General features: G+C 37.2%; 2 protein-coding genes across 2 annotated transcripts in view; both read right to left on the bottom strand.

Moving 5' to 3' along the window:
- Positions 1-23,898, bottom strand: LOC127949465 (zinc finger protein OZF-like). The gene is made up of 4 exons (XM_052546798.1): positions 23,843-23,898; positions 14,249-14,416; positions 1,604-2,015; positions 1-1,218 (listed from the first exon to the last, which is right to left on the bottom strand). Exons 2-4 carry the CDS (start codon positions 14,414-14,416, stop codon positions 203-205), a joined length of 1,596 nt encoding a protein of 531 aa, XP_052402758.1. The 5' UTR covers positions 23,843-23,898; the 3' UTR covers positions 1-202.
- The window catches only part of LOC127948395 (zinc finger protein 845-like), a 38,910-nt gene that overhangs the window by 9,181 nt on the left and 5,268 nt on the right, over positions 1-24,461 (bottom strand). The window contains exons 4-7 of the mRNA XM_052544831.1: positions 23,067-23,234; positions 20,982-21,177; positions 17,232-17,603; positions 15,899-16,846 (exon numbers count right to left, since the gene is read on the bottom strand). Of these exons, the coding sequence (XP_052400791.1) occupies positions 15,899-16,846; positions 17,232-17,603; positions 20,982-21,177; positions 23,067-23,234 (1,684 nt within the window). The remainder of the gene's footprint in view (positions 1-15,898; positions 16,847-17,231; positions 17,604-20,981; positions 21,178-23,066; positions 23,235-24,461) is intronic.

Here is a 24,461-nt window from a genome sequence, read left to right on the forward strand (position 1 = left end):
TCATATTATTGTAGTATTTTATTTTGAGAATTCTTAATTGTTCTGTTTGGTTTAACATAAAATCATTGCTTTACTCTGTCAAACATGACATTATATACAGCACTTGGATCAATCTACAGCATTAAAAAAGTTCACTCAGAACTCAATGAACACTTTCAGGACGAGCCAAACAAGATTTATTTCCCAGATTGACTGATGAAAGTCACTCTGGTGATTCTGGAGCTGTTTGTTCTTTAGCGTGTTTGTTCTGGTGGGTCTGAAAACTACCTAAATAAGCGAATCTCTCGCCGCAGATGGAGCAGGAGTAAGGTTTCTCTCCTGTATGAACTCGCTGATGGACCTTAAGGACGTCTGATCGAGCAAACGTCTTTTCACACTGTGAGCATTTAAACGGTCTTTCTCCAGTATGAATCCTCTTGTGGTTTCGAAATGTGCCATGTTTACCGAAACTCTTCCCACAAATGCTGCAGTGATATGGTTTTTCTCCGGTGTGGACTCGCTTATGAAATAAAAAACTAGGTGAATTTGAAAAGCTCTTCCCGCAGTGGGCGCACAGATATGGTTTCTCTCCAGTGTGTGTCCTCTCGTGAATGTTCAAACTATTAATATGACGGAATTGTTTGTCGCAGTGTTTGCACTGAAGCAGTTTCTCATCTGAATGGATTTTCTGGTGTGACTTTAGAGAGCCTGAGTCTGTGAAAGCTTTCCCACATTCACTGCACTGATACGGTCTCTCATTAGTGTGCAAACGTATATGTTTCTTCAGATGAGATCCATGATTGAAGGTCTTCTCGCAGTGCGGACATTTGTATGGTCTTTCTCCCGTGTGGATTCGCTTATGAGCATCAAGATTTGCTTTGTTGCTGAAATACTTGTCACATTCACTGCAGTGGAAAGACTTTTCGCTGTGTGTTTTTATATGAGATTTCATATTAGGAACAGTGGTGAAAAAATCCTTCCCGCACTGTTCACAGTGAAACTCCTTCTTCCCGCTGTGCTCTTTTGAATGAAGTCTCTTCTCTTCTGCGGTAGGAAAGCTGATTTTGCATCTCCTACAGCTGAAGTCTTTCTGTTCCGTGTGTTTTCTCTCGTGTCTCTTTAAATGGCTCTCTGAACTCAGTGTTTTTCCACAGGTGCTGCAGGAGAAACTCTTGACCGTCAGCTGCTCTTTTGATGTTAAGTCTGTCTCTCCATTAGAAGATGAACAGCCTTTATCATCTGAAATTAACAAAATGGTTATAAATTCTGGATTTAAAAAAATACTTGAAAGGAAATGCAACATTTGCCACCTATTTCATTATATTTTACAATGTCATTTCACAGTATGATAATACTGCAATCATAATTTTTTTCTTTTATGAATATACATATATATCATAACAAAAGAAAATTAAATTAGATTTCAAGTCAAATTAGACTGCCTTAAAAACAGGCACAGCAAATCTGTCTCTTGCCATTGTGTTCCCGAATACCTCAGAAAATCTTTACTCAAACCTGATCAGATCACCAGAGACCATCAGCAAATATGAACCTGATCCTGAAGAGTCTGCTGACATTCAAATGTTAGAGAAACATCAAACGCTCATAAAAAGGAGAAACAAACCTGGAGGGATGAAATCTTCATCTTCTTCATCACCACTGTCATCATCATCATCACTCTGATCATCATCCTCCACATTATTCTCCTTCTCCTCCTCCTCCTCCTCCTCTTCCTCATCAGTGTGTTGTTGTTGTTTCTCAGCGGTGGTTTCTTCTCCTCTGCTCTCGATCAGGTTCCTGCAGTCCACCAGTTTGACGGAGCACATCCTCAGCGGCGTCTGCAGCATCTGCTGTTCTCCAGCGTTACAGTCAGAGGTTTGATCAGTGGATTCATGATCCTGAGCGTCAGTATAACAGTGTAAAGTGAGGCTGAGCTCTGAGTCCTGTGTGTCTCTGGATCTCTGATCTCTGACGCTCCAGACTGAATCCTGAGCTTCTGTCCCATCAGTCTCACGCACCCAAACCTGCTCCACATCCTGACAAACACAATCAACTTATCAATACAGAATCATATATCCATTGATTCTGACAGTCATGAATCAACTTTGAAACGTTATGGTTCACCTAAAATGAAAATGCTGCCATTAATTACTCCCCCTTCATGTCATTTCAAACCTGTAAGCCCTCTGTTCATCTTCAGAACAGATATTAAGATATAAAATCCGAGAGCTTTCTGACCATCCCATAGACAACTATGCAACTTAAATGTTCCCAGACCTAGAAACACAGTAAGGACTAGTGTTGTTTTTGGTGGCCTGTTTTAATTTTAGTTTTAGTCTAGTCTTTGTGTGCAGCTGTCATTTTGGTTTTTATTAGTTTTAGTCACGTTCATACTCTTTTTAGTCTAGTCTAGTTTTAGTCACCGAAAAATTATTACATTTTAGTCTGGTTTTAGTTGACGAAAAATTCTTACATTTTAGTCTGGTTTTAGTCGACGAAAAATTCTTACATTTTAGTCTGGTTTTAGTCGACGAAAAATTCTTACATTTTAGTCTAGTTTTGGTCTACAAAAAATTATTAAATTTTAGTCTAGTTTTAGTTGACGAAAAATTATTACATTTTAGTTGACGAAAAATTATTACATTTTAGTCTAGTTTTAGTTCACAAAAAATTATTACATTTTAGTCTGGTTTTAGTCGCCGAAAAATTATTACATTTTATTCTAGTTTCAGTCTACAAAAAATTATTACATTTTAGTCTAGTTTTAGTCGACGAAAAATTATTACATTTTAGTCTGGTTTTAGTCGCCGAAAAATTATTACATTTTATTCTAGTTTTAGTCTACAAAAAATTAATTACATTTTAGTCTAGTTTTAGTCGACGAAAAATTATTACATTTTAGTCTAGTTTTAGTTGAGGAAAAATTTTTACATTTTAGTCTAGTTTTAGTCTACAAAAAATTATTACATTTTAGTCTATGAAAAATTATTACATTTTTAGTCTGGTTTTAGTCGCCAAAAAATTATTACATTTTAGTCTAGTTTTAGTCGACGAAAAATTATTACATTTTAGTCTGGTTTTAGTCGATGAAAAATTATTAAATTTTAGTCTATTTTTAGTCTACAAAAATTATTACATTTTAGTCTAGTTTTAGTTGACGAAAAATTATTACATTTTAGTCTAGTTTTAGTCGCCGAAAAATCATTACATTTTAGTCTGGTTTTAGTCGCCGAAAAATCATTACATTTTAGTCTAGTTTTAGTCGCGGAAAAATTATTACATTTAGGTCTGGTTTTAGTCGCCGAAAAATCATTACATTTTAGTCTAGTTTTAGTCGCCGAAAAATTATTACATTTAGGTCTGGTTTTAGTCGCCGAAAAATTATTACATTTTAGTCTGGTTCTAGTCAACGAAAAATTATTACATTTAGGTCTGGTTTTAGTCGCCGAAAAATTATTACATTTTAGTCTGGTTCTAGTCAACGAAAAATTATTACATTTTAGTCTAGTTTTAGTCGCCGAAAAATTATTACATTTTAGTCTGGTTCTAGTCAACGAAAAATTATTACATTTTAGTCTAGTTTTAGTCTACAAAAAATTATTACATTTTAGTCTAGTTTTAGTCTACAAAAAATGATTACATTTTAGTCTAGTTTTAGTCGCCGAAAAATTATTACATTTTAGTCTGGTTCTAGTCAACGAAAAATTATTACATTTTAGTCTAGTTTTAGTCTACAAAAAATTATTACATTTTAGTCTAGTTTTAGTCTACAAAAAATGATTACATTTTAGTCTAGTTTTAGTCGCCGAAAAATTATTACATTTTAGTCTAGTTTTAGTCGCTGAAAAATTATTACATTTTAGTCTGGTTTTAGTAGATGAAAAATTATTACATTTTAGTCTAGTTTTAGTCTACAAAAAATTATTACATTTTAGTCTGGTTTTAGTCGACAAAAAAATTATTACATTTTAGTCTAGTTTTAGTCAACGAAAAATTATAACATTTTAGTCTAGTTTTAGTCTACAAAAAATTATTACATTTTAGTCTGGTTTTAGTCGACAAAAAAATTAATACATTTTAGTCTGGTTTTAGTCGACAAAAAAATTATTACATTTTAGTCTAGTTTTAGTCAACGAAAAATTATAACATTTTAGTCTAGTTTTAGTCTACAAAAAATTATTACATTTTAGTCTGGTTTTAGTTGACGAAGAATTATTACATTTTAGTCTAGTTTTAGTTGACGAAAAATTATTACATTTTAGTCTAGTTTTAGTCGCCGAAAAATTATTACATTTTAGTCTGGTTTTAGTCGCCGAAAAATTATTACATTTTAGTCTAGTTTTAGTCTACAAAAAATGTTTACATTTTAGTCTAGTTTTAGTCGCCGAAAAATTATTACATTTTAGTCTAGTTTTAGTCTACAAAAAATTATTACATTTTAGTCTGGTTTTAGTCGACAAAAAATTATTACATTTTAGTCTAGTTTTAGTCAACGAAAAATTATAACATTTTAGTCTGGTTTTAGTCGACAAAAACTAATAACATTTTAGTCTAGTATTAGTTGACGAAGAATTATTACATTTTAGTCTAGTTTTAGTCAACGAAAAATTATTACATTTTAGTCTAGTTTTAGTCTACAAAAAATTATAACATTTTAGTCTAGTTTTAGTCTACAAAAAATTATTACATTTTAGTCTGGTTTTAGTTGACGAAGAATTATTACATTTTAGTCTAGTTTTAGTTGACGAAAAATTATTACATTTTAGTCGCCGAAAAATTATTACATTTTAGTCTGGTTTTAGTCGCCGAAAAATTATTACATTTTAGTCTAGTTTTAGTCTACAAAAAATTTTTACATTTTAGTCTAGTTTTAGTCGCCGAAAAATTATTACATTTTAGTCTAGTTTTAGTTTACAAAAAATTATTACATTTTAGTCTGGTTTTAGTCGACAAAAAATTATTACATTTTAGTCTAGTTTTAGTCAACGAAAAATTATAACATTTTAGTCTGGTTTTAGTCGACAAAAACTAATATTTTAGTCTAGTATTAGTTGACAAAGAATTATTACATTTTAGTCTAGTTTTAGTCAACGAAAAATTATTACATTTTAGTCTAGTTTTAGTCTACAAAAAATTATTACATTTTAGTCTGGTTTTAGTCTACAAAAAATTATTACATTTTAGTCTGGTTTTAGTCAACGAAAAATTATTACATTTTAGTCTAGTTTTAGTTGCCGAAAAATTATTAAATTTTAGTCTGGTTTTAGTCAACGAAAAATTATTACATTTTGGTCTAGTTTTAGTTGATGAAAATAGTATTTTAGTCTCTTTTTAGTAACGCAATTCTATTTAAAAGTCAGTATATACCTAGAAGTATAGACAAAACCAAAATTTTATTTTATCCAAACCCATTTCATACAAGGTTATCTTATTATATTATTTAGTCAATGAAAATGACATTTTAGCATAGTTTTTATTTTGTAAACCACATTTAGTCTTGTTTTTATTCATCAACAATATTGCATTATACATTTAATTATAGTCATCGTCACATGAGCAGCATTTTTGTTGCGTCTCGTCTCATTTTTGTCACATTATAAAGGTTCGTTGACGACGACATTTAGCCATAATTTTCATTGACGAAAGCAAAACTAGAAGGACTTTGGTTAAACAGTTCATGTGATATCAGTGGTCCAACTCCAATATTATGAAGGTTTAATAATACTTTTTTTGCACAAAGGGAACAAAAAAACATTTATTCAGAAATGTCCTCTCCTCCGTGTCAGTCTCCACTGCGCGTTCACATGTTGACACAAGAGATGATGATTCAGAGCAACTGAACATCCTCAACAATCTCCCCATTTTGTTTCTACTCATACCTCTGTGGTTTGCAAATTTCAGAAATCATCGTATCTTTCCTTGACCAGGTTTGAAGTTGCCACTGAAAATTTTCACTGCACAACCTTCATTTGCTTGATGTTTCAAGCAGTAAATCAACATCCCGCTCAACAGCCATAGCTTCAGTCATTCTGAATTATTTACTTGCTCTAAGTCGTGTATATACGAAGTCTGAATGGTAAGCCTTTGAGCTGTCAGCATTGGTGATGTACTTTTACAAACTCTCACTGGTTTCTCACAAATCAGTTATCCAGGAAATGCACACTTTAGCACCATTTGAAAGAATACACCAAGAAGTAAAGCACAATCAATTAGGGATCTCCCGATCTGATCCACGACATTAGTATCGTGCAGATAATGGCCCAGAACACTGGATCAGAGATTGGAGGGAAGAAAAAAATATGATCCGATAACTATTCAACACAAACCATGGGAAAATCTAGCTTAAACAATCACCTAAATGCTTGAATATAAGCAATTCCCTTGCTGCGACATCCAGTTACTCACGCAGCCTTTCACATGATAAGAGTACCGTATCTTCCGCACTATAAGGCGCACTTAAAAGCCTTTAATTCTCTCAAAAAAAAGTGCGCCTTATAATCTGGATCGCCTTATATATGGATCAAGACGTGCTGTCAAAATGTTGACATTCCCTTTACCACAGCTCCATCTAGTGGATGCATAACGCAAACCCAGTCAAATGTTTGACTGCAGTATCTTCTATTCTATGCGCCTTCTAATCCGGTGCGCCCTATATATGAAAACAGTTCTAAAATAGGCCATTCATTGAAGGTGCGCCTTATAATCCAGTGCGCTTTATAATCTGGGAAATACGGTAGTAGCCAATTATACTCGCATGAGTATGAGAGTTAGCTAACTTACAGAATAGCCATGTCAGTGGTGTGGAAGTATTTTATCTTTAAAGAGGAAAAAAGCAAATGCAGAATTTGCGATGCAAATCTTTGAGAGGGGTGGCAGTGCTGTCAGCAGGGCTTGACATTAACTTTTTTGCTCGGTTTTCCAAAGTTACTAGCCACAGAGCATTTTTACTAGCCAAATTTTTGGGGGTGGGCACCATCCCAGTTGCTCAAAAAAAAAGCAAGACCATTTCAGGAGACTACCTCTTGAAGATCATCAAGAGAATGACAAGAGTGTGCAAAGCAGACTTTTTTGTTATGTATATAATTCCATATATAATCCCACATGTGTTAATTCATAGTTTTGATGCCTTCAGTGTGAATCTACAATTTTCAAAGTCATGAAAATAAAGAAAACTCATTGAATGAGGTGTGTCTAAACTTTTGGTTTGTACTGTACGTAAATAAACATGTAACCAGAATTATAAAAAATGCATTTCACGATGAAGACAGTAGACAGTCTAAGCACACATGATGCACCATTCCCACAGCCACGGTCGTGCTTGACCTTTCCTCATGTTTGTGGCTGGACAACTTTGCCAGGGAACAGACAACAGTAGTCCAGCGCAGAGATAAGGAAAAGAAAAAAGCACAAGATGAGGCCCGTGCATCACTCTTAGGTACTTTTATAATCCTGTTAATCTTTTTTGGATTTTGATAGCATAAAGTTAATAACATGTTGTAATGTTGGTGATAATATCACAGCCGCATCTGCCTTAATATCCTCTTAGAGTTTCAATGTACCGCTTAATTCAATTCAAATAAAAAAACTAATCCTTGTTTTTATTGAAGTAAAAAAATGTAATGCTTGAGACTATAAAATTAATCAGACAACTGTCTGAACTTAATCAGAAATCTTGAAGAAACTATCTGAGAAATAAGACTCAAACTACTGGAGTGTGGTTCCTGAGATGCACTTTGCCAGTAGGGTTGACAGGATGATCTGGTGGTTAGTCGTGTCAAAATCAGTGGACAGATCCAGCAAGATAAGTATTGGAATCCACTCTTGCCAGTCTTAATGCTTAAAAATCTGAGAGCAAGGCAACCTCGGTTGAATGTCAACTTCTGAAGCCAGATTGGTTGCTGTCGAGGAGGTTGTTCTGCATGAGAAAAGAAGAGACTTGGTGGAACACAACTCGTTCAAGTGTTTTTGCCATGAAAGGAAGGGAAATTGGTCTGTAGTTCTCTAAAAGAGATGGGTTAAGTGTTGGTTTCTTAAGAAGTAGGGTTATATAAGCCGGTCTTAATGCTGAGGGAAAAACACCAGTGTGGAAGGATGTGTTGATGATGTGAGTGATGCAGGTACAACTACAGGAAAAATGGCTTGAAGGAGATGAGATGGAATATGATCAAATGGACAAGTAGTAGGACGATTAGTAAGGATGAGTTTGGAGTCTTCTGCCTCAGAGAGTGAAGAGAAGGATGTGAATGAGTGTAAGTTTGCTGGTAAGATGTGCTTGACGGACTGTGGTGTGGAAAATTGTGCATGGATAGTTTTAATTTTATTAATGAAGAACTTAAAATCATCAGCTGTCAGAGTTGATGAAGGAGGGGGAAAAATGCTTTAAAGAGCATGTGAAAGTTAGATGAATTGTTAATTTTGTTAAGATAGCATGTCTTTTCAGCAGTGGAGACATTAGCAGAGAATGAAAAGAAGAGTGACCAATACACATTAGGTTCAGTAGTATTTTTTATTTGTGCCACACCCTTTCAGCAGCCATGAGCTTAGTATTATGCTCGCAGAAAACATCAGATAATCAAGGGGCTGAAAGGGTGGTTCGGGTTGGCCTGGAAGAAAAGGGGCAAACAGTGTCTAAACAAGATGTAAGAGTGGAGCAGAAAGTGTCAGTACCACTGTTAGCATCAAGACATGCTAACTGTTTAAGGGAAGGAAGCAAAAATGAAACCATAGTAGATAGCCGGGAGGGTGAGACTGAGCGTAGGTTACGTCAAAAGATGACATGGAAGTCTATGTGTTAGAGCTGAAGATCTTTGCCCGAACACGACGGCTATTTGTTAGTTTTGTTTGTTGATTCAGGGTTAGCATCATCTGGGGTCCTCTGAGGGTCAGCATCATCTCTTCTCAGGTGTTCTGGATCCAGACTGAAGCTTGTGTAAATCCTAGTTACCATGGGATGTGGATATGGCCCAATTACAGCTCTAGTATGTGTTGTGTTAGGAACCAGGTTGAGAGTGAGGAGGAAGTGATCCAACGTGTGCAGTGGAGTAACCAGAACATGATCAGTAGAACAGTGTCATGTAAATAAGGTCCAGTTGGTTGCATGATTTGTGATTAGCCATGGTTAAAACTTCTCTTGAGATCAAAAGAGGCAAGCAGAGTGTGGAAGTCAGCAGACAGAGGTTTATCTCGGTGGATGTTGAAGTCTCCAAGCATAACTAGAGGAGTACTATCCTCAGGAAAGGTTGAGGGCAGCCCATTTCTTCCACAAAGTTACGTAGTGGCCCTGAGGGTCCATAAAAAAAACTACACAATGGATTTTAAAAGGGTGGGCCACAGTGGTTGAATTTGCTTCAAAGGAGCTGTTAATATTAACAAAAGTTAAAGGAATACATTTCCAATCATTAGAGATAAGCATACCAATATTTCCACCTCTTCCAGTCAGATGGGGACTGTATGAAAATGAGAAATTATTGGAAAGTGCTGCAGGAGTAGCAGTGTCCACTGGTTTGATCTACATCTTTGTCAGGGCAAATAATCAAAAAGTTTAAAAAGTATCGGGTAGAGTTTGTATAGGGAGGGCTTATATTGTCCCAATAAGGAGGCATCCATTTAAAAATTGTAATTTACAATAAATACGTTATTTTTGGATTATGTTTTATAATGCACTACAATACCAAGGATCAGATAATTGCCACTATTTGCAATAATAGCAGAATATCCACACTAGACTTAGAGCATGCAAAATTACCTTGCATGCTGCAATGGTTGTGATTAAGGTATAGTATCGTGTATCGACGATAGTCAGAGATGTCGACATAAGCAGATTTCTTTGTCGATAATCAAGATGATATTAGGCTCATTTTCCTATTAATGTATTAGATTATAATAATAATAACTATTATTTTTATTAGGCTACTTATTAAAATAAAACTGCCCAGCTATTTCACTTCCGCACCGCATTTCTCTCTCTCACACACACACACACACACACACACACCGTGCGCGAGCACAAGAGGATAAGAGCCTGTAGTCACTGAAGTTGTCCGCTTTGACTCGGATAACTCGTTAAATCCATGAAATGAAAGAGATAAAAAACGAGGAGTTGGTGCCCCACACATTTAATGGCTGCTACACGACAACGCACTCTTCTCATACATTACAGATTAACTTTCTTGGCATTACAATTAAAGTAAAGACAGAAAATTAACAAGGCGGCAGAGCGAACTTAGCATCCATAGTGGTTCTCACATAGACCTTCTATTAAAGACTGATCATTATAACGCACACTAGAAGGACTACGTGAGAACCACTATGGATCATAAGTTCGCTCTGCAGCCTTTTTATTATTTCCATGTACACCGTACTATAATGTGATGCATGCAAAATACAGAGTTTTGGCTGTTACAAATAGAGATCGACCGATATGGGTTTTTCTATAGCCGATGCCAATGTTTAGAGGTCAGGGACAGCTGATGGCCGATATGTGCTGCCGATTTTTAGGGCCGATATCTTGAAGTTTTCGCTTCATTTGCATGCTAAAATGTCGCACTAATAATAAGTGGATGCACAACATTTCTAAACTTATCATTTATTGAGCACTGACTTGAACCATCTCTCGAATCTTAATTTTGTGCACTGCATGGTATTAAAATAAAAAATGTATCCAAAGTTAACCAAACAAATTAATAAACTGACCAAGTATTAAATTATATATATATATATATATATATAATTTACATAAAAGTTTTAGAGCATTTATCAATTTTTCAAGTTTGTTGGAACATAAATGTAAACAAATATACATTTAAATAAATAAAAATCAATTAAAATGAAAAATAAAAAAATAAATATATATAAAAATAAATAATAGTAGTGCTTCAAACACACGAGCAACCAGCAACACTTGTGTTTGGTATAAATGACACAGAACATCTAAAGTGCATTCTAATTTCAAAATTACATCACAGTCTGTTCATTGTGAAAATAAAGTACAGTCAACCAAACAAATAAAAGGTTACACTGGTCAGTTTAAATAGACCATAGTATACTGGTCCTCTCTGCTGTTATGCCAAGGACGTTTTTGCTCATGTGAAGAAGATGATATTTTCCGTCTAGTTTACATTAAAAAAAGAAAAAAAATATTATAGTTTAACATTCAGATACATTGCGAATGTGGAAACATTTGGATATGCGCAGAACGAGACCTGAGCAATAACCTCCAAATACATCTAGGCAAACCCGCGCTCCCTCGTCCTCGTATAATTTTTCGGATCAGCAAAAAAGAAAAAAAAAAAAAAAAAAGGCCAAGACAAATAAACATATATTTTGTCTTTTTTTTTTTTTAAATTAAATTATTAAATTTAAATATATGAAATCAACAAAGTGCACATGGCATAATATCTTCTTTCTAACATAATAGCCTGATTTCTCATCTTCCAGTCTGCTGTGATGAATTGAGCCGTTATCGTCACAGAGATCTCCGTCCCCCTGGACGTGCACTCGTCTGTCGTGAGTGCAACAGAGGATGCTCAGGATAGTTTATCCACAAATGATTTTCTTCTCCTGTTCATAAAGATCTGGCACAATCTTTTCACTCTAACCGCTTTCCTTCATCATTTTATCTGACAGGGAAGCCAAAATGCGCGGGGCGTTCAAGTTCCTCCGTTCCTGGCAGTTGAAATCAGCGGACGGTTCCTATCCGACAATTCCAGCGGAAGTTGGCGTTGCTATGGTACTGATAAACAAACCTGAATTCATAACTTTTAATAAAATAAATTATAATTTTATAACGAAGTTGTCATGTCATTTTTTTATTTTCATGATTTTCTAACATTATAAGGGCAGTGAATACAATTAAAATGAATAATTAAATATTGTGCCCCCCGCTCTCGGACACACTCGGTCTCTCTCGCTTGAGTTAAGGGTTGTTGCAGCCCTATATACCACTAGATCACATTTAGCTGACCTGACATGCACATTCAGATACAGACAATATCAATCATTCTTATCTCTCTGCCATTTTTGTTCTACTCGCTTCCGAGGCTTTTCAGCGGTGTAGTACGACGTCCACTGGGTGAGTATTGCGTATTACGGAGCGGATTTCAACTGCCAGTGTGAAGGCAGCGTCAACAAAGATAAATGATCTCCAACGTATGGCGCGCTCTCTTCATTTTATCAAATGATCATAATCACATAATTCATTTTACAGTCCTGCTACTAGCATTTTATTCTGACGAAAACCCCTTTAATTCAGATGAGAGAGCTTTTTTTCCAAGTGGCTTTTGCACATAATAATAATACCGCTGCAGACGCATTTTGCAGCATTAAGGTTATTAATTGAATATTAATTTAAACGACGATCGATCATGGAAATTATCGAATATTGGCATCCCTAAATACAAATGAGTTGGATGGAAAAATGGTTATTGTCTGCATCAAACCATGCTTCTGAACAAATGTCATTCACCGTTCTGGGAAGCTCCAGGACAGCTGTCTCTCCGAGCACAGTGCTTTCTGTGAGCTGGGCGGAGTAACGTCAGAGACAGTTTACTTTGGTAACGTCACGCTGCAGTGTTTGTAAGAGCTGACAACTTCTCCACCCCATTTACAGAGTGAAATTCTCTGAATACCTTTTTCTCCCAGGGCAGTTGTTGAATCTTCCAAAAGTTTTGTCTTGGGGTGCTTCACATGCAGTGGCAGCAGCAGCACATTCCAGTGCAACAATAACACGGGGCTGCCCGCCGACGTGCCTGACTTTAAATCGGCGCTACAAAACACGGATATCGGCAGTTGCCGATATATTCAAAAATTACAAATATCGGCCCGATATATCGGTTGACCTCTAGTTACAAAGTCTCCATCCACAAACAGACGTACATCGTCTGCAGATATAAGGTATTTCATTGCACTTTAACAAGTAATCTGAACGGCCTATATATGTGCCCTATTTTAAATGAGTCCTCACTAACTGAGTTTAATGCCGCAGTTATGTTAGAATGCATCTCATTCTTGTTTCTGTGGCGGTGCGTCGAGCTCGTCATGAGGCGCGTGGTCCAGAGCGCTGTATCACTGATGCAGGAGTTCAATTCAACTTTACTCCAAATATGTGAACTTACCGGTTTTAAATACTTTATATTTAACGTGTTCGTTTATGCCCGATATTAGTGTTAAACTGTTGAACTTTAAATTAAATCTATTGATTTTCACCGTTGACTGATTTTTCCGAACATTAACTTTGGTGCGCAGATGCGGCAGATTTGTCACAGGACGAGTGATATGACAGTTGTGTCCGACTATATATATGAACTTAGCTGTTTTAAATACAGTATTTTTATATTTAACGTTAGTTTCAGTATGTTTTAAAGTATATATTTTCAATTATTGGTGATTCCATAGACTCTCTCGCACGCACCTGCGTGGTTTAAAACACCAGAAAAAAAGAGTCTCTCTCTTGCTCCACCCAAGCACGATAAGATCGTGTTTTGTCGATCTCACGGACTGACGATATGATGATTTGAAAAATGACCATATCGCCCAACACTAGTTGTGATACGACCTCACGCTCTGCAGCAACTTTTAAAAACCTTAAATTCAACAAATAACCAAAAATAATATATCTAAAATGCAAAAAACATACAATCTACTCCATTTTTTTCTGCAGCACTGCAGTATTAAATTTATGTTCTTTTGATTCAGCTAAGTGGTCATGCTGTGACGTATCGATCAGTGTTTGTCACTCAGAAACACATGATGTAAATTTGCAGGTCAGAGTTCACCAAACTTGAACTTTGCTACGCAGCAAAATACCTTTGCATGGGCTTGTGTTTACGGTCTGACGCATTTACATGCCTATGAATGGAAGTCATTGGAAAGAAAATTATAGTGAGACAGAGGCCTTAAATATAACCGCTGCCTTCTTTGTTTTCTTTGTGCACAAAAATATTTTCGTAGCTTCATTAAGTTAAGAGTTAAACCACTGATGGCACATGGACTGTTTTAACTATGTTCTTGCAATAATTCTGAAACTTGGAACATTTCTACTGCACTGCTGTCGATGGAGGGTCAAAAAGCTCCCAGATTTCATCAACAATATCTTAATTTGTGTTCTAAAGATGAACAAAGGTCTTACAGGTTTGGAATTACACAAAGGTAAGTGATTCATGAAATGACATTCATTTCTACATGAACTATCCCTTTAATAGAAGCTTTAACATTTTTACTGGACAAACTGACAGTGACTGAGCAGAAAGATGAAATGAAGATCTGTTCAAACCTCTCTGTACAGTTTGTCTCCTCTTTCTCTCAGCTTTGCCTCCAGTGAAGCCACCTCTTTCTTCAGCTGACAGATTTCTGTGATGAAATCCTCAATATCCAGCATGGACAGATCAGTTCCTACTGATTTACAGCAGACCACATCCACCTGCGCTTTCATGCTCAACATCTGAACACAAACACACCATGATTATTATAATATATACAATATTTATATATTATCTATTTAAAATATACATTATTTATAATAAAGTGAACAAACAAAAAAAGCACAACTACACCGAACTGAATAAAGAAAATTCACTTCTGAATATTCGGAAATGTCAAATACAAAAAGTATTTGATGAGACACACCATTTTAGGCTCTTTGTTGAATAGGAATAAATTCTTCATAGGAATATCTAAAATCTATCACTTCAATTAAGCTGCATTTAATAAACTTAACACTATAACTTCAATACGGCAGAGTTAATCGATTTTATGCATCCTTCCAACATTTCCAGCATACTACAAAAGTTATGTTTACATGATGGACACTTTTATTTTAGGCTATGCACAAATTTACCATTGTAAGTTTTTGCTGTAATTATAGTAAGTAAAACAATGGCGAATTTGTGTTAAGCCTAAAGTGGCTTTATTACAAATACCCAAGTTAAACTGTGGTTACTTTAGTAAAACCTTTGGGTTATTTTAAACCAGATCTGGATAACAAACTCTTCATTCAAGCTCATTAGCGTGCTAAAGGTAACAAAATATAAAGAGTTAAAACACGTACCGAGTCTGTAAGCCTCCAACAGTCTTTTCTTCTTAAGTGGTTTTACCGGTGGATTTACTGGACTAAGATGGTCACTGCGCCTCCTACAGCTCGAGAAGTGCTAATCTCTCTGAGTCAGAACGACTGCGTGTTAGTAGATATTCTGTCTGCACCTGCTTTTCTCATTTAAATAAAAACCGCATATTTACTTTCAGTGTACACCGTCATGCTTGCAAAGTCAAAAATGCACAATTACGTTTTTGGAGGCTTGTTACTTTACCATAGACTACATTGTCAAGGTCCAGAAAAGTATGAAAGACATCGTCAGAACAGTCCATCTGCCATCAGTGGTTACTGTCTGTGTATAGCTCAGTCTTTGGCAGATATTTTCAACTCCAGTCCTTGCACCAACAAACTTTTCCTCCCAGATGATTAGTTTCTACCAAGTAAATCTCTTACCTTACACAGCAGCATAAATACTCTTGAAGAACAGTGATGAAATGGATAGTTAAGCCATGGCTCTCTCTTGATTAAAATAAACCGGTCTAGCAATGAAAAAGCAGAGTGTATTTGCCAGACTCTCCTTCATGCATTTCAACACATAAAACATGCCTTATGAAACCTAGGCGATCATATTATTGTAGTATTTTATTTTTAGTATTTTTAATAGTTCTGTCTTGTTTAACATCAAATCATTGCTTTACTCTGTCAAACATGACATTATATACAGAACTTGGATCAATCCACAGCATTAAAAAAGTTCACTCAGAACTCAATGAACTCTTTCAGGACGAGCCAAACAAGATTTCTTTCCCAGATTGACTGATGAAAGTCACTCTGATGATTCTGGAGCAGTTTGTTCTTTAGTGTGTTTGTTCTGGTGGGTCTGAAAACTACCTAAATAAGCGAATCTCTCGCCGCAGATGGAGCAGGAGTAAGGTTTCTCTCCTGTATGAACTCGCTGATGGACCTTAAGGACGTCTGATCGAGCAAACATCTTTTCACACTGTGAGCATTTGAACGGTCTTTCTCCAGTATGAATCCTCTTGTGGTTTCTAAATGTACCATGTTTACCGAAACTCTTCCCACAGATGCTGCAGTGATATGGTTTTTCTCCGGTGTGGACTCGCTTATGAAATAAAAAACTAGATGAATTTGAAAAGCTCTTCCCGCAGTAGGAGCACAGATATGGTTTCTCTCCAGTGTGTGTCCTCTCGTGAATGTTCAAACTATTAATATGACGGAATTGTTTGTCGCAGTGTTTGCACTGAAGCGGTTTCTCATCTGAATGGATTCTCTGGTGTGACTTTAGAGAGCCTGAGTCTGTGAAGGCTTTCCCACATTCACTGCACTGATACGGTCTCTCATTGGTGTGAACACGGACATGTCTCTTAAGATGTGGTCCGTGATTGAATCTTCTCTCGCAGTGAGGACACTTGTATGGTCTTTCTCCCGTGTGGATTCGCTTATGAATATCAAGATTTCCTTTGGTGCTGAAATACTTGTCACATTCACTGCAGTGGAAAGACTTTTCACCGTGAGTCTTTAAGTGAAGTTTTAAACTAGAATGAATGAAAAAAATCTCCCCGCACTGTTCACAGTGAAACTCCTTCTTCCCGTTGTGCTCTTTTGAATGAAGTCTCTTCTCTTCTGCTGTAGGAAAGCTGATGTTGCATCTCCTACATCTAAAGCTTTTCTGTTCTGTGTGTTTTCTCTCGTGTCTCTTTAAATGGCCCTCTGAACTCAGTGTTTTTCCACAGGTGCTGCAGGAGAAACTCTTGACCGTCAGCTGCTCTTTTGATGTTAAGTCTGTCTCTCCATCAGAAGATGAACAGCCTTTATCATCTGAAATAAACAAAATTATTATAAATTCTGGATTTTAAAACATACATGAAGTGTCATTTTACAGTATAACAATACTGCAATCACAATGTTTTTTTATGAGTATATATATATATGTTAACAAAAGTAAATTAAATTAGATTTCTGGTCAAAGTAGGCCACCTTACAAACAGGCACAGCAAATCTGTCTCTTAAAAAACACATTCTAGATCTCAATAGAGGAAAAATATAATAATTTACCATTGTGTTCACAAATACCTCAGAAAATCTCTACTCAAACCTGATCAGATCACCAGAGACCATCAGCCAATATGAACCTGATCCTGAAGAGTCTGCTGACATTCAAGTGTTAGAGAAACATCAAACGCTCATAAAAGGAGAAACAAACCTGGAGGAATGAAATCTTCATCATCCTCCCCATTATTTTCCTCCTCCTCTTCCTCATCAGTGTGTTGTTGTTGTTTCTCTGCGGTGGTTTCTTCTCCTCTGCTCTCGATCAGGTTCCTGCAGTCCACCAGTTTGACGGAGCACATCTTCAGCGGCGTCTGCAGCATCTGCTGTTCTCCAGCGTTACAGTCAGAGGTTTGATCAGTGGATTCATGATCCTGAGCGTCAGTATAACAGAGTAAAGTGAGGCTGAGCTCTGAGTCCTGTGTGTCTCTGGATCTCTGATCTCTGACGCTCCAGACTGAATCCTGAGCTTCTGTCCCATCAGTCTCACGCACCCAAACCTGCTCCACATCCTGACAAACACAATCAACTTAAGAAATACAGAATCATATATCAGTTGATTCTGACAGTCATGAATCTATTTTGAAACATTAAGTAATAGTTCACCTAAAATGGAAATATCTCGATATATTTTGCTATATCTCGATATACAAAATATATCTCGATATCTTTACAGGAAAAATAACCCCCCAAAAACTACTGTAAAAACAAATATTCCAAATATTACATGTTTAGGGCCCTATGAAACGTTTAATTTTTTTCTTCACCATATGTCTTATTACCTAATTCTGTTTTAGCATGTGTAATTATTTAAATTTAATTTACATTTTTCTGGTTCTCAAATGAAGGCATAAAACATTCATTTAATTTATCTTTTAATTATTTAAAATTAAGCAAACTTTTTTTATTTGGTAAACAAAGGGGATTTACTATTAAAATAAAATATGGAAGAAATGTTGTGTGATAATCAATAAAAAATTTGTTCTTTTCATTTTAATAGAAATAGTAGTGGGCTATGTACATTTTGCTGAACAATAGTAATAGATTTCTGGCAAATACTTTTATTTTGACGGGTTTACCATTACAGTTCTGTGTATGTGATACTACAGTCTATGATGTGATATGTGAGGCTAGTTTTACTCAAATCAAACGGTCAAAAGCTCATGAAGTGACTCCTAGAGCAGATGTTCCTCATGTGTTCATGTCTTTATTTAGTTAGATGAAAGACGCTTAAATCACCGGAGCTCACGCGCACTTCAGTGTGTGTGTGTGTAATAGACGAAGACGCGCTTCTGCGCCATTAATTAACACAGACACGTAGAACATGCAGGATTCATATTTAAATAGACTTTCCGGCTTAACATTTGCAGATATTATTCCATATCGCGATTTGATTTAAGTGCAGTGACCTACTTTTGATTAATTCATTCAAAATTTGACAAATTCCGTGACATTCCATGTTAAACTGTAGCTAAATTCCGTTATGACAACTGGATTCCGCGATTCCGTCTGCTTTTTCTGCATCGCGGAAATCATAGGGCCCTACAGTAGACATCTGCCTGCTGTTCGCCCGACACCTTAAAACCCAGGTATCTCCATATAATGGAGCCAGTTGTCCTTTTTTTTTACTTTTTATTTTAGACTAGTTCTGTACATGCGAGGTGAGGGAAAAGTAAGGAGGCAGGGGGCGAGCACAGCACAGAGAAGTCAAACAAGCAAAGTGGCGGAATAAGAATTAAATATAAACAATATATCGATATATACGATATGTCAAAATCCATATCGTGATAAATAAATATCTCGATATATTTTAAATATCGAGATATCGCCCACCCCAACCTGTAAGCCCTCTGTTCATCTTTAGAACAGACACAAGAGCTGATGATTCAGAACAACTGAACATCCTCAACAATCTCCCCATGATGCTTCTACTCATACCCCTGTGGTTTGCAAATTTCAGAAATTATCATATCGTTCCTTGACCCGGTTTGAAGTCGTCAACTGAAAAATGTTCACTGCACAAACTCATTTGCTTGATGTTTCAAAGCAGTAAATCAACATCCCGCTCAACAACCATAGCTTCAGTCGCTCTGAATCGCTCTGATCAGCATTGGTGATGTACTTTTACAAACTCTCACTGGTTTCTCACATATCAGGTATCCAGGAAATGCACACTTTAGCACCATTTGAAAGACTACACCAAGATGTAAAGCACAATTAATTAGGGATGTCCTGATCTGATCCACGACATCAGTATCGTGCAGATAACGGCCCAGAACGCTAGATCGGAGAGAAGAAAAAAATATGATCCGATACCTATTTAACACAAACCATGGGAAAATCTCGCTTAAACAATTGCCTAAATGCTTGAATATGAGCATTTCCCTTGCTGTGACATCAAGTTACTCGCGCAGCCTTTCACATGATAAGAGTAGTAGCCAATTATACTTGCATGAGTATGAGATTTAGCTAACTTACAGAATAGCCATGTAAGTGGTGTGAAAGTATTTTATCCTTAGAGGAAAAAAGGCCAACGGTCAAATGCTAAATTTGCGATGCAAATATTTGAGAGGATTTATATTTATATGAACACAAAATGTTTGTTTTATATGTATATTAACGTTTACTTAAACATTTAAACAGAATTATAAAAAAAAATCATTTCACGATGAAGACCGTAGACAGGCTAAGCACACATTATGCACTCATGTTTGTGGCTGGACAACTTTGCCCGGGAACAGACAACAGTAGTCAGGTGCCAAAATAAGGAAAATAAAAAAGCACAAGATGAGGCCCGTGCATCACTCTTAGGTACTTTTATAATTCTGTAAAACTTTTTTGGATTTTGATAACATTAAGTTAATAACGTGTTTTTTGTAATAAACAGTTATTCATTAAATGCAGGTGGTGATAAGAGTCACATGATGAACCAAAGCCCATCACAAGCAGCTTTTAAATAATAAAATGCATAGAAGCTGAACAGATTGTGATTCCCACAAACACTTAAGGTTTTTTTAAAGGTTTGATAGAACTGTCTGGAAGACATGCCAAGAGAGCATTGTCTCATTGTCATGGACTACATATTCTCTTCTCACACACCACTCTGTCTGGCTGTATTAATCGTTGTTTGTGTATGCTGTGGTTCCTGGTACTCGTGTCTTTGCATCCCTGCTTGTCACCGTGATTTGTTCTGTTTTTTTGCTGTGTTGGCCTTTTTGTTCTCTTTTATTAAAGTTATAATTTCCCTGCATTTGGACCCAGACCCTGTTTCTTCCTCTGCACGTCCTACCACGCCGTGACAGAATACAGCCAGCCACATGGGTCCATCAGGGAAGTTCCTCGATGTCCGCCAGGGAGACCGGAGCATCAAGGATTACGCCAGGGACTTCGTGGTGGCGGCTCGTTTATCGGCTGCGGAAAAGACCTGCCTTATGGTCTATTTCTGGGGAGGCCTAGACGAGCCCTTCAAGTCCCTTATGCCATTCTGGCACCCGAGGAAAGGCTGGAGGATTACATCAACCTGGCTCTGCAGTTGAGCGGCTCAGCCGTCAAGGTGGAGTTAGCTGCAGAGCCTGCTCAAGGTTCTCCCGAGGCGACAGTCCAGGAGTCACCAGAAGCCTCGTCAGCTGCACCCAGTGCCTCACACCTTTTCCCGGAGCTTCACGGGCTGATATGCTAAATGCAGGAATCACCGCTTATGTCGGTGCGAGCAGCGTGGTCAGCTCGCAAGACTCACAAAGTGGTGGAACCTGCTGATGTTCCCTCTTAGGCAGCGGGGCTCACTGCTAGCTTTGCAGAAGCCGCAGATATGGTTCACAATTCCCCCGAGGTGGCGGTGACTGTTCAAAAAGCTCCAGAGGCGGTTGTGTCCGCTCAGGATTCCCACGAGGCGGCGATGTCCACTCACGATTCCCCCGAGGCGGCGGTGTCCGCTCAGGATTCCCACGAGGCGGCGGTGTGCGCTCACGAGGCCCCCGAGGCGGCGATGTCCACTCACGATTCCCCCGAGGCGGCGGTGTCCGCTCAGGATTCCCACGAGGCGGCGGTGTGCGCTTAAAGGAGCTCCAGAGGCGGTTGTGTCCGCCCCCCATCATGTACACCTTCTACAGAGGCACCATCAAGAGCATCCTGTCAGGCTGCATCACTGTGTGGTATGGCGCCTGCAATACATCCATCCACTCTGCAAAGCATAGCGGGAAGATCATTGGTGTCTCTCTCCCCTCCCTCCAGCACATTTACGGAACCCATCTCAATCGCAAAGCCCTCTGCATCGCAGGTGATCCCACCCACCCGTCACACAGCTTCTTCAGCCTGCTGCCATCAGGGAGGAGACTGCAGAGTCTCCAGGCCAGGACCAGCAGACTGTAGGACATCTTCATCCACCAGGCTGTCAGGAAGCTGAACTCCGTCCCAAACTTGCCCCCTCTCCCCTTTTCTGCCACAGACACCACTGAACTAGATTTTTAGGCTCTACTGTTAATGTTAATGTCTGTATGCACTGGGGGTCTGGGAGTAACGCAATTTCGATTCTCTGTATGTATGTACATGTGGAAGAATTGACAATAAAGCAGACTTTACTTGACTTAACATGATCAGTAGAGCAGTGTTGTGTAAATAAGGTCCAGTTGGTTGCATGATTTGTGATTAGTCATGGTTAAAACTTCTCTTGAGATCAAAAGAGGCAAGCAGAGTGTGGAAGTCAGCAGACAGAGGTTTATCTCGGTGGATGTTGAAGTCTCCAAGCATAACTAGAGGAGTACTATCCTCAGGAAAGGTTGAGAGCAGCACATCTAATTCTTCCACTAAGTTACGTAGTGGCCCTGAGGGTCCATAAAAAAAACTACACAATGGATTTAGGGTAGGGTCATAGTGGTTGAATTTGGTTCAAAGGAGCTGTTAATATTAACAAAAGTTAAAGGAAAACATTTCCAATCATTAGAGATAAGCATACCAATACCTCCACCTGTTCCAGTCAGATGGGGATTGTGTGAAAATTAGAAATTATTGTTCTGCAGGAGTAGCAGTTTCCACTGGTTTGATCTACGTCTTTGTCAGGGCAAATAATCAAAAAGTTTAAAAGGTATCGGGAAGAGTTTGTGTAGGGAGGGCTTATATTGTCCAAATAAGGAGGCATCAATTTAAAAATTATAATTTACACTAAATACGTTATTTTTGGATTATGTTTTATAATGCACTATAATACCAAGGAGCAGATAATTGCCACTATTTGCAATAATAGCAGAAAATCCACACGAGACTTGGTTGTGATACGACCTCACGCTCTGCAGCAACTTTTTTAAAACTTAAATTCAACAAATAACCAATATTAATACATCTAAAATGCAAAATCATACAATCTACTCAACTTTTTTTCTGCAGCGCTGCAGTATTAAATTTATGTTCTTTTGATTCAGCTATGAGGTCATGCTGTGACATATCGATCAGTGTTGGTCACTCAGAAACACATGATGTGAATTTGCAGGTCAGAGTTCACCAAACTTGAACTTTGCTACGCAGCAAAATACCTTTGCATGGGCTTGTGTTTATGGTCTGATGCATTCACATGCCTATGAATGGAAGTCATTGGAAAGAAAATTATAGTGAGACAGAGGGCTTAAATATAACCTCTGCCTTCTTTTTGTTTTCTTTGTGCACAAAATATTCTCGTAGCTTCATTAAGTTAAGAGTTAAACCACTGATGGCACATGGACTGTTTTAACTATGTTCTTGCAATATTTCTGAAACTGGGAACATTTCAGATGCTTTGCTGTCTGTGGAGGGTCAAAAAGCTCCCAGATTTCATCAACAATATCTTAATTTGTGTTCTATAGATGAACAAAGGTCTTACAGGTTTGGAATTACACAAAGGTGAGTGATTCATGAAATAACATTCATTTCTGCATGAATTATCCCTTTAATAGAAGCTATAACATTTTTACTGGACAAACTAACAGTGACTGAGCTGAAAGATGAAATGAAGATCTGTTCAAACCTCTCTGTTCAGTTTGTCTCCTCTTTCTCTCAGCTTTGCCTCCAGTGAAGCCACCTCTTTCTTCAGCTGACAGATTTCTGTGATGAAATCCTCAATATCCAGCATGGACAGATCAGTTCCTACTGATTTACAGCAGACCACATCCACCTGCGCTTTCATGATCAACATCTGAACACAAACACATCATGATTATAATATATATACAATATTTATACATTATTTATTTTAAATATACATTATTTATAATGAAGTGAACAAACAAAAAATAAAAGCATAACTACACAGAACTGAATGAAGAAAATTCACTTCTCGATATTCGGAAATGTCAAATATAAAAAGTATTTGATGAGACTCACATGTTTAGGCTAATTGTTGAATAGGAATATATTCTTCATAGGAATATCTCAAATCTATCACTTCAATTAAGCTGCATTTAATAAACTTAACACTATAACTTAAATACGACAGTTAATCAATTTTAGGCATCCTTCCAACATTTCCAGCATACTACAAAAGTTATATGTTTATATGCTGGACAATTTTATTTTAGGCTATGCACAAATTTACCATTGTAAGTTTTGCTGTAATTATAGTAAGTAAAACAATGTTAAATCTGCGTTTAGCCTAATGTGGTTTTATTACAAATACCCAAGTTAAACTATGGTTACTTTAGTAAAACCTATGGGTTATTTTAAACCAGATCTGGATAACAAACGCTTCATTCAAGCTCATTAGCGTGCTAAAGGTAACAAAACATAAAGAGTTAAAACACGTACCGAGTCTGTAAGCCTCCAACCGTCTTTTCTTCTTCAGTGGTTTTACCGGTGGATTTACTGGACTAAGATGGTCACTGCGCCTCCTACAGCTCGAGAAGTGCTAATCTCTCTCAGAACGACTGCGTGTTAGTAGATATTCTGTCTGCACCTGCTTTTCTCATTTAAATAAAAACCGCATATTTACTTTCAGTGTACACCGTCATGCTTGCAAAGTCCAAAATGCACAATTACGTTTTTGGAAGATTGTTACTTTCACATAGACTGCTAAGTAAATGACATTGTCAAGGTCCAGAAAAGTATGAAAGACATCGTCAGAACAGTCCATCTGCCATCAGTGGTTACTGTCTGTGTATAGTTCAGTCTTTCGCAGAGGTTTTCAACTCCAGTCCTTGCACCAACAAACTTTTCCTCCCAGATGATTCGTTTCTACCAAGTAAATCTCTTAACTTACACAGCAGCATAAATACTCTTGAAGAACAGTGATGAAATGGATAGTTTAACCATGGCTCTCTCTTGATTAAAAGAAACCGGTCCAGCAATGAAAAAGCAGAGTGTATTTGCCAGAATCTCCTTCATGCATTTCAACACATAAAACATGCATTATGAAACCTAGGTGATC

The sequence above is a fragment of the Carassius gibelio genome, chromosome B1, assembly GCF_023724105.1.
Source record: "Carassius gibelio isolate Cgi1373 ecotype wild population from Czech Republic chromosome B1, carGib1.2-hapl.c, whole genome shotgun sequence".
In the NCBI taxonomy this organism is placed as follows: Eukaryota; Metazoa; Chordata; class Actinopteri; order Cypriniformes; family Cyprinidae; genus Carassius; species Carassius gibelio.

Excerpts from the sequence above, each read along its gene's own strand:
- LOC127949465 (XM_052546798.1), bottom strand. The coding sequence starts at position 14,416 with ATGTTGAGCATGAAAGCGCAGGTGGATGTGGTCTGCTGTAAATCAGTA. Across the intron at positions 2,016-14,248 it reads GAGACAAACTGTACAGAGAG|GATGTGGAGCAGGTTTGGGT; the intron begins GTTTGAACAGAT and ends TGTGTTTGTCAG. Across the intron at positions 1,219-1,603 it reads TGAAGATTTCATCCCTCCAG|ATGATAAAGGCTGTTCATCT; the intron begins GTTTGTTTCTCC and ends TGTTAATTTCAG.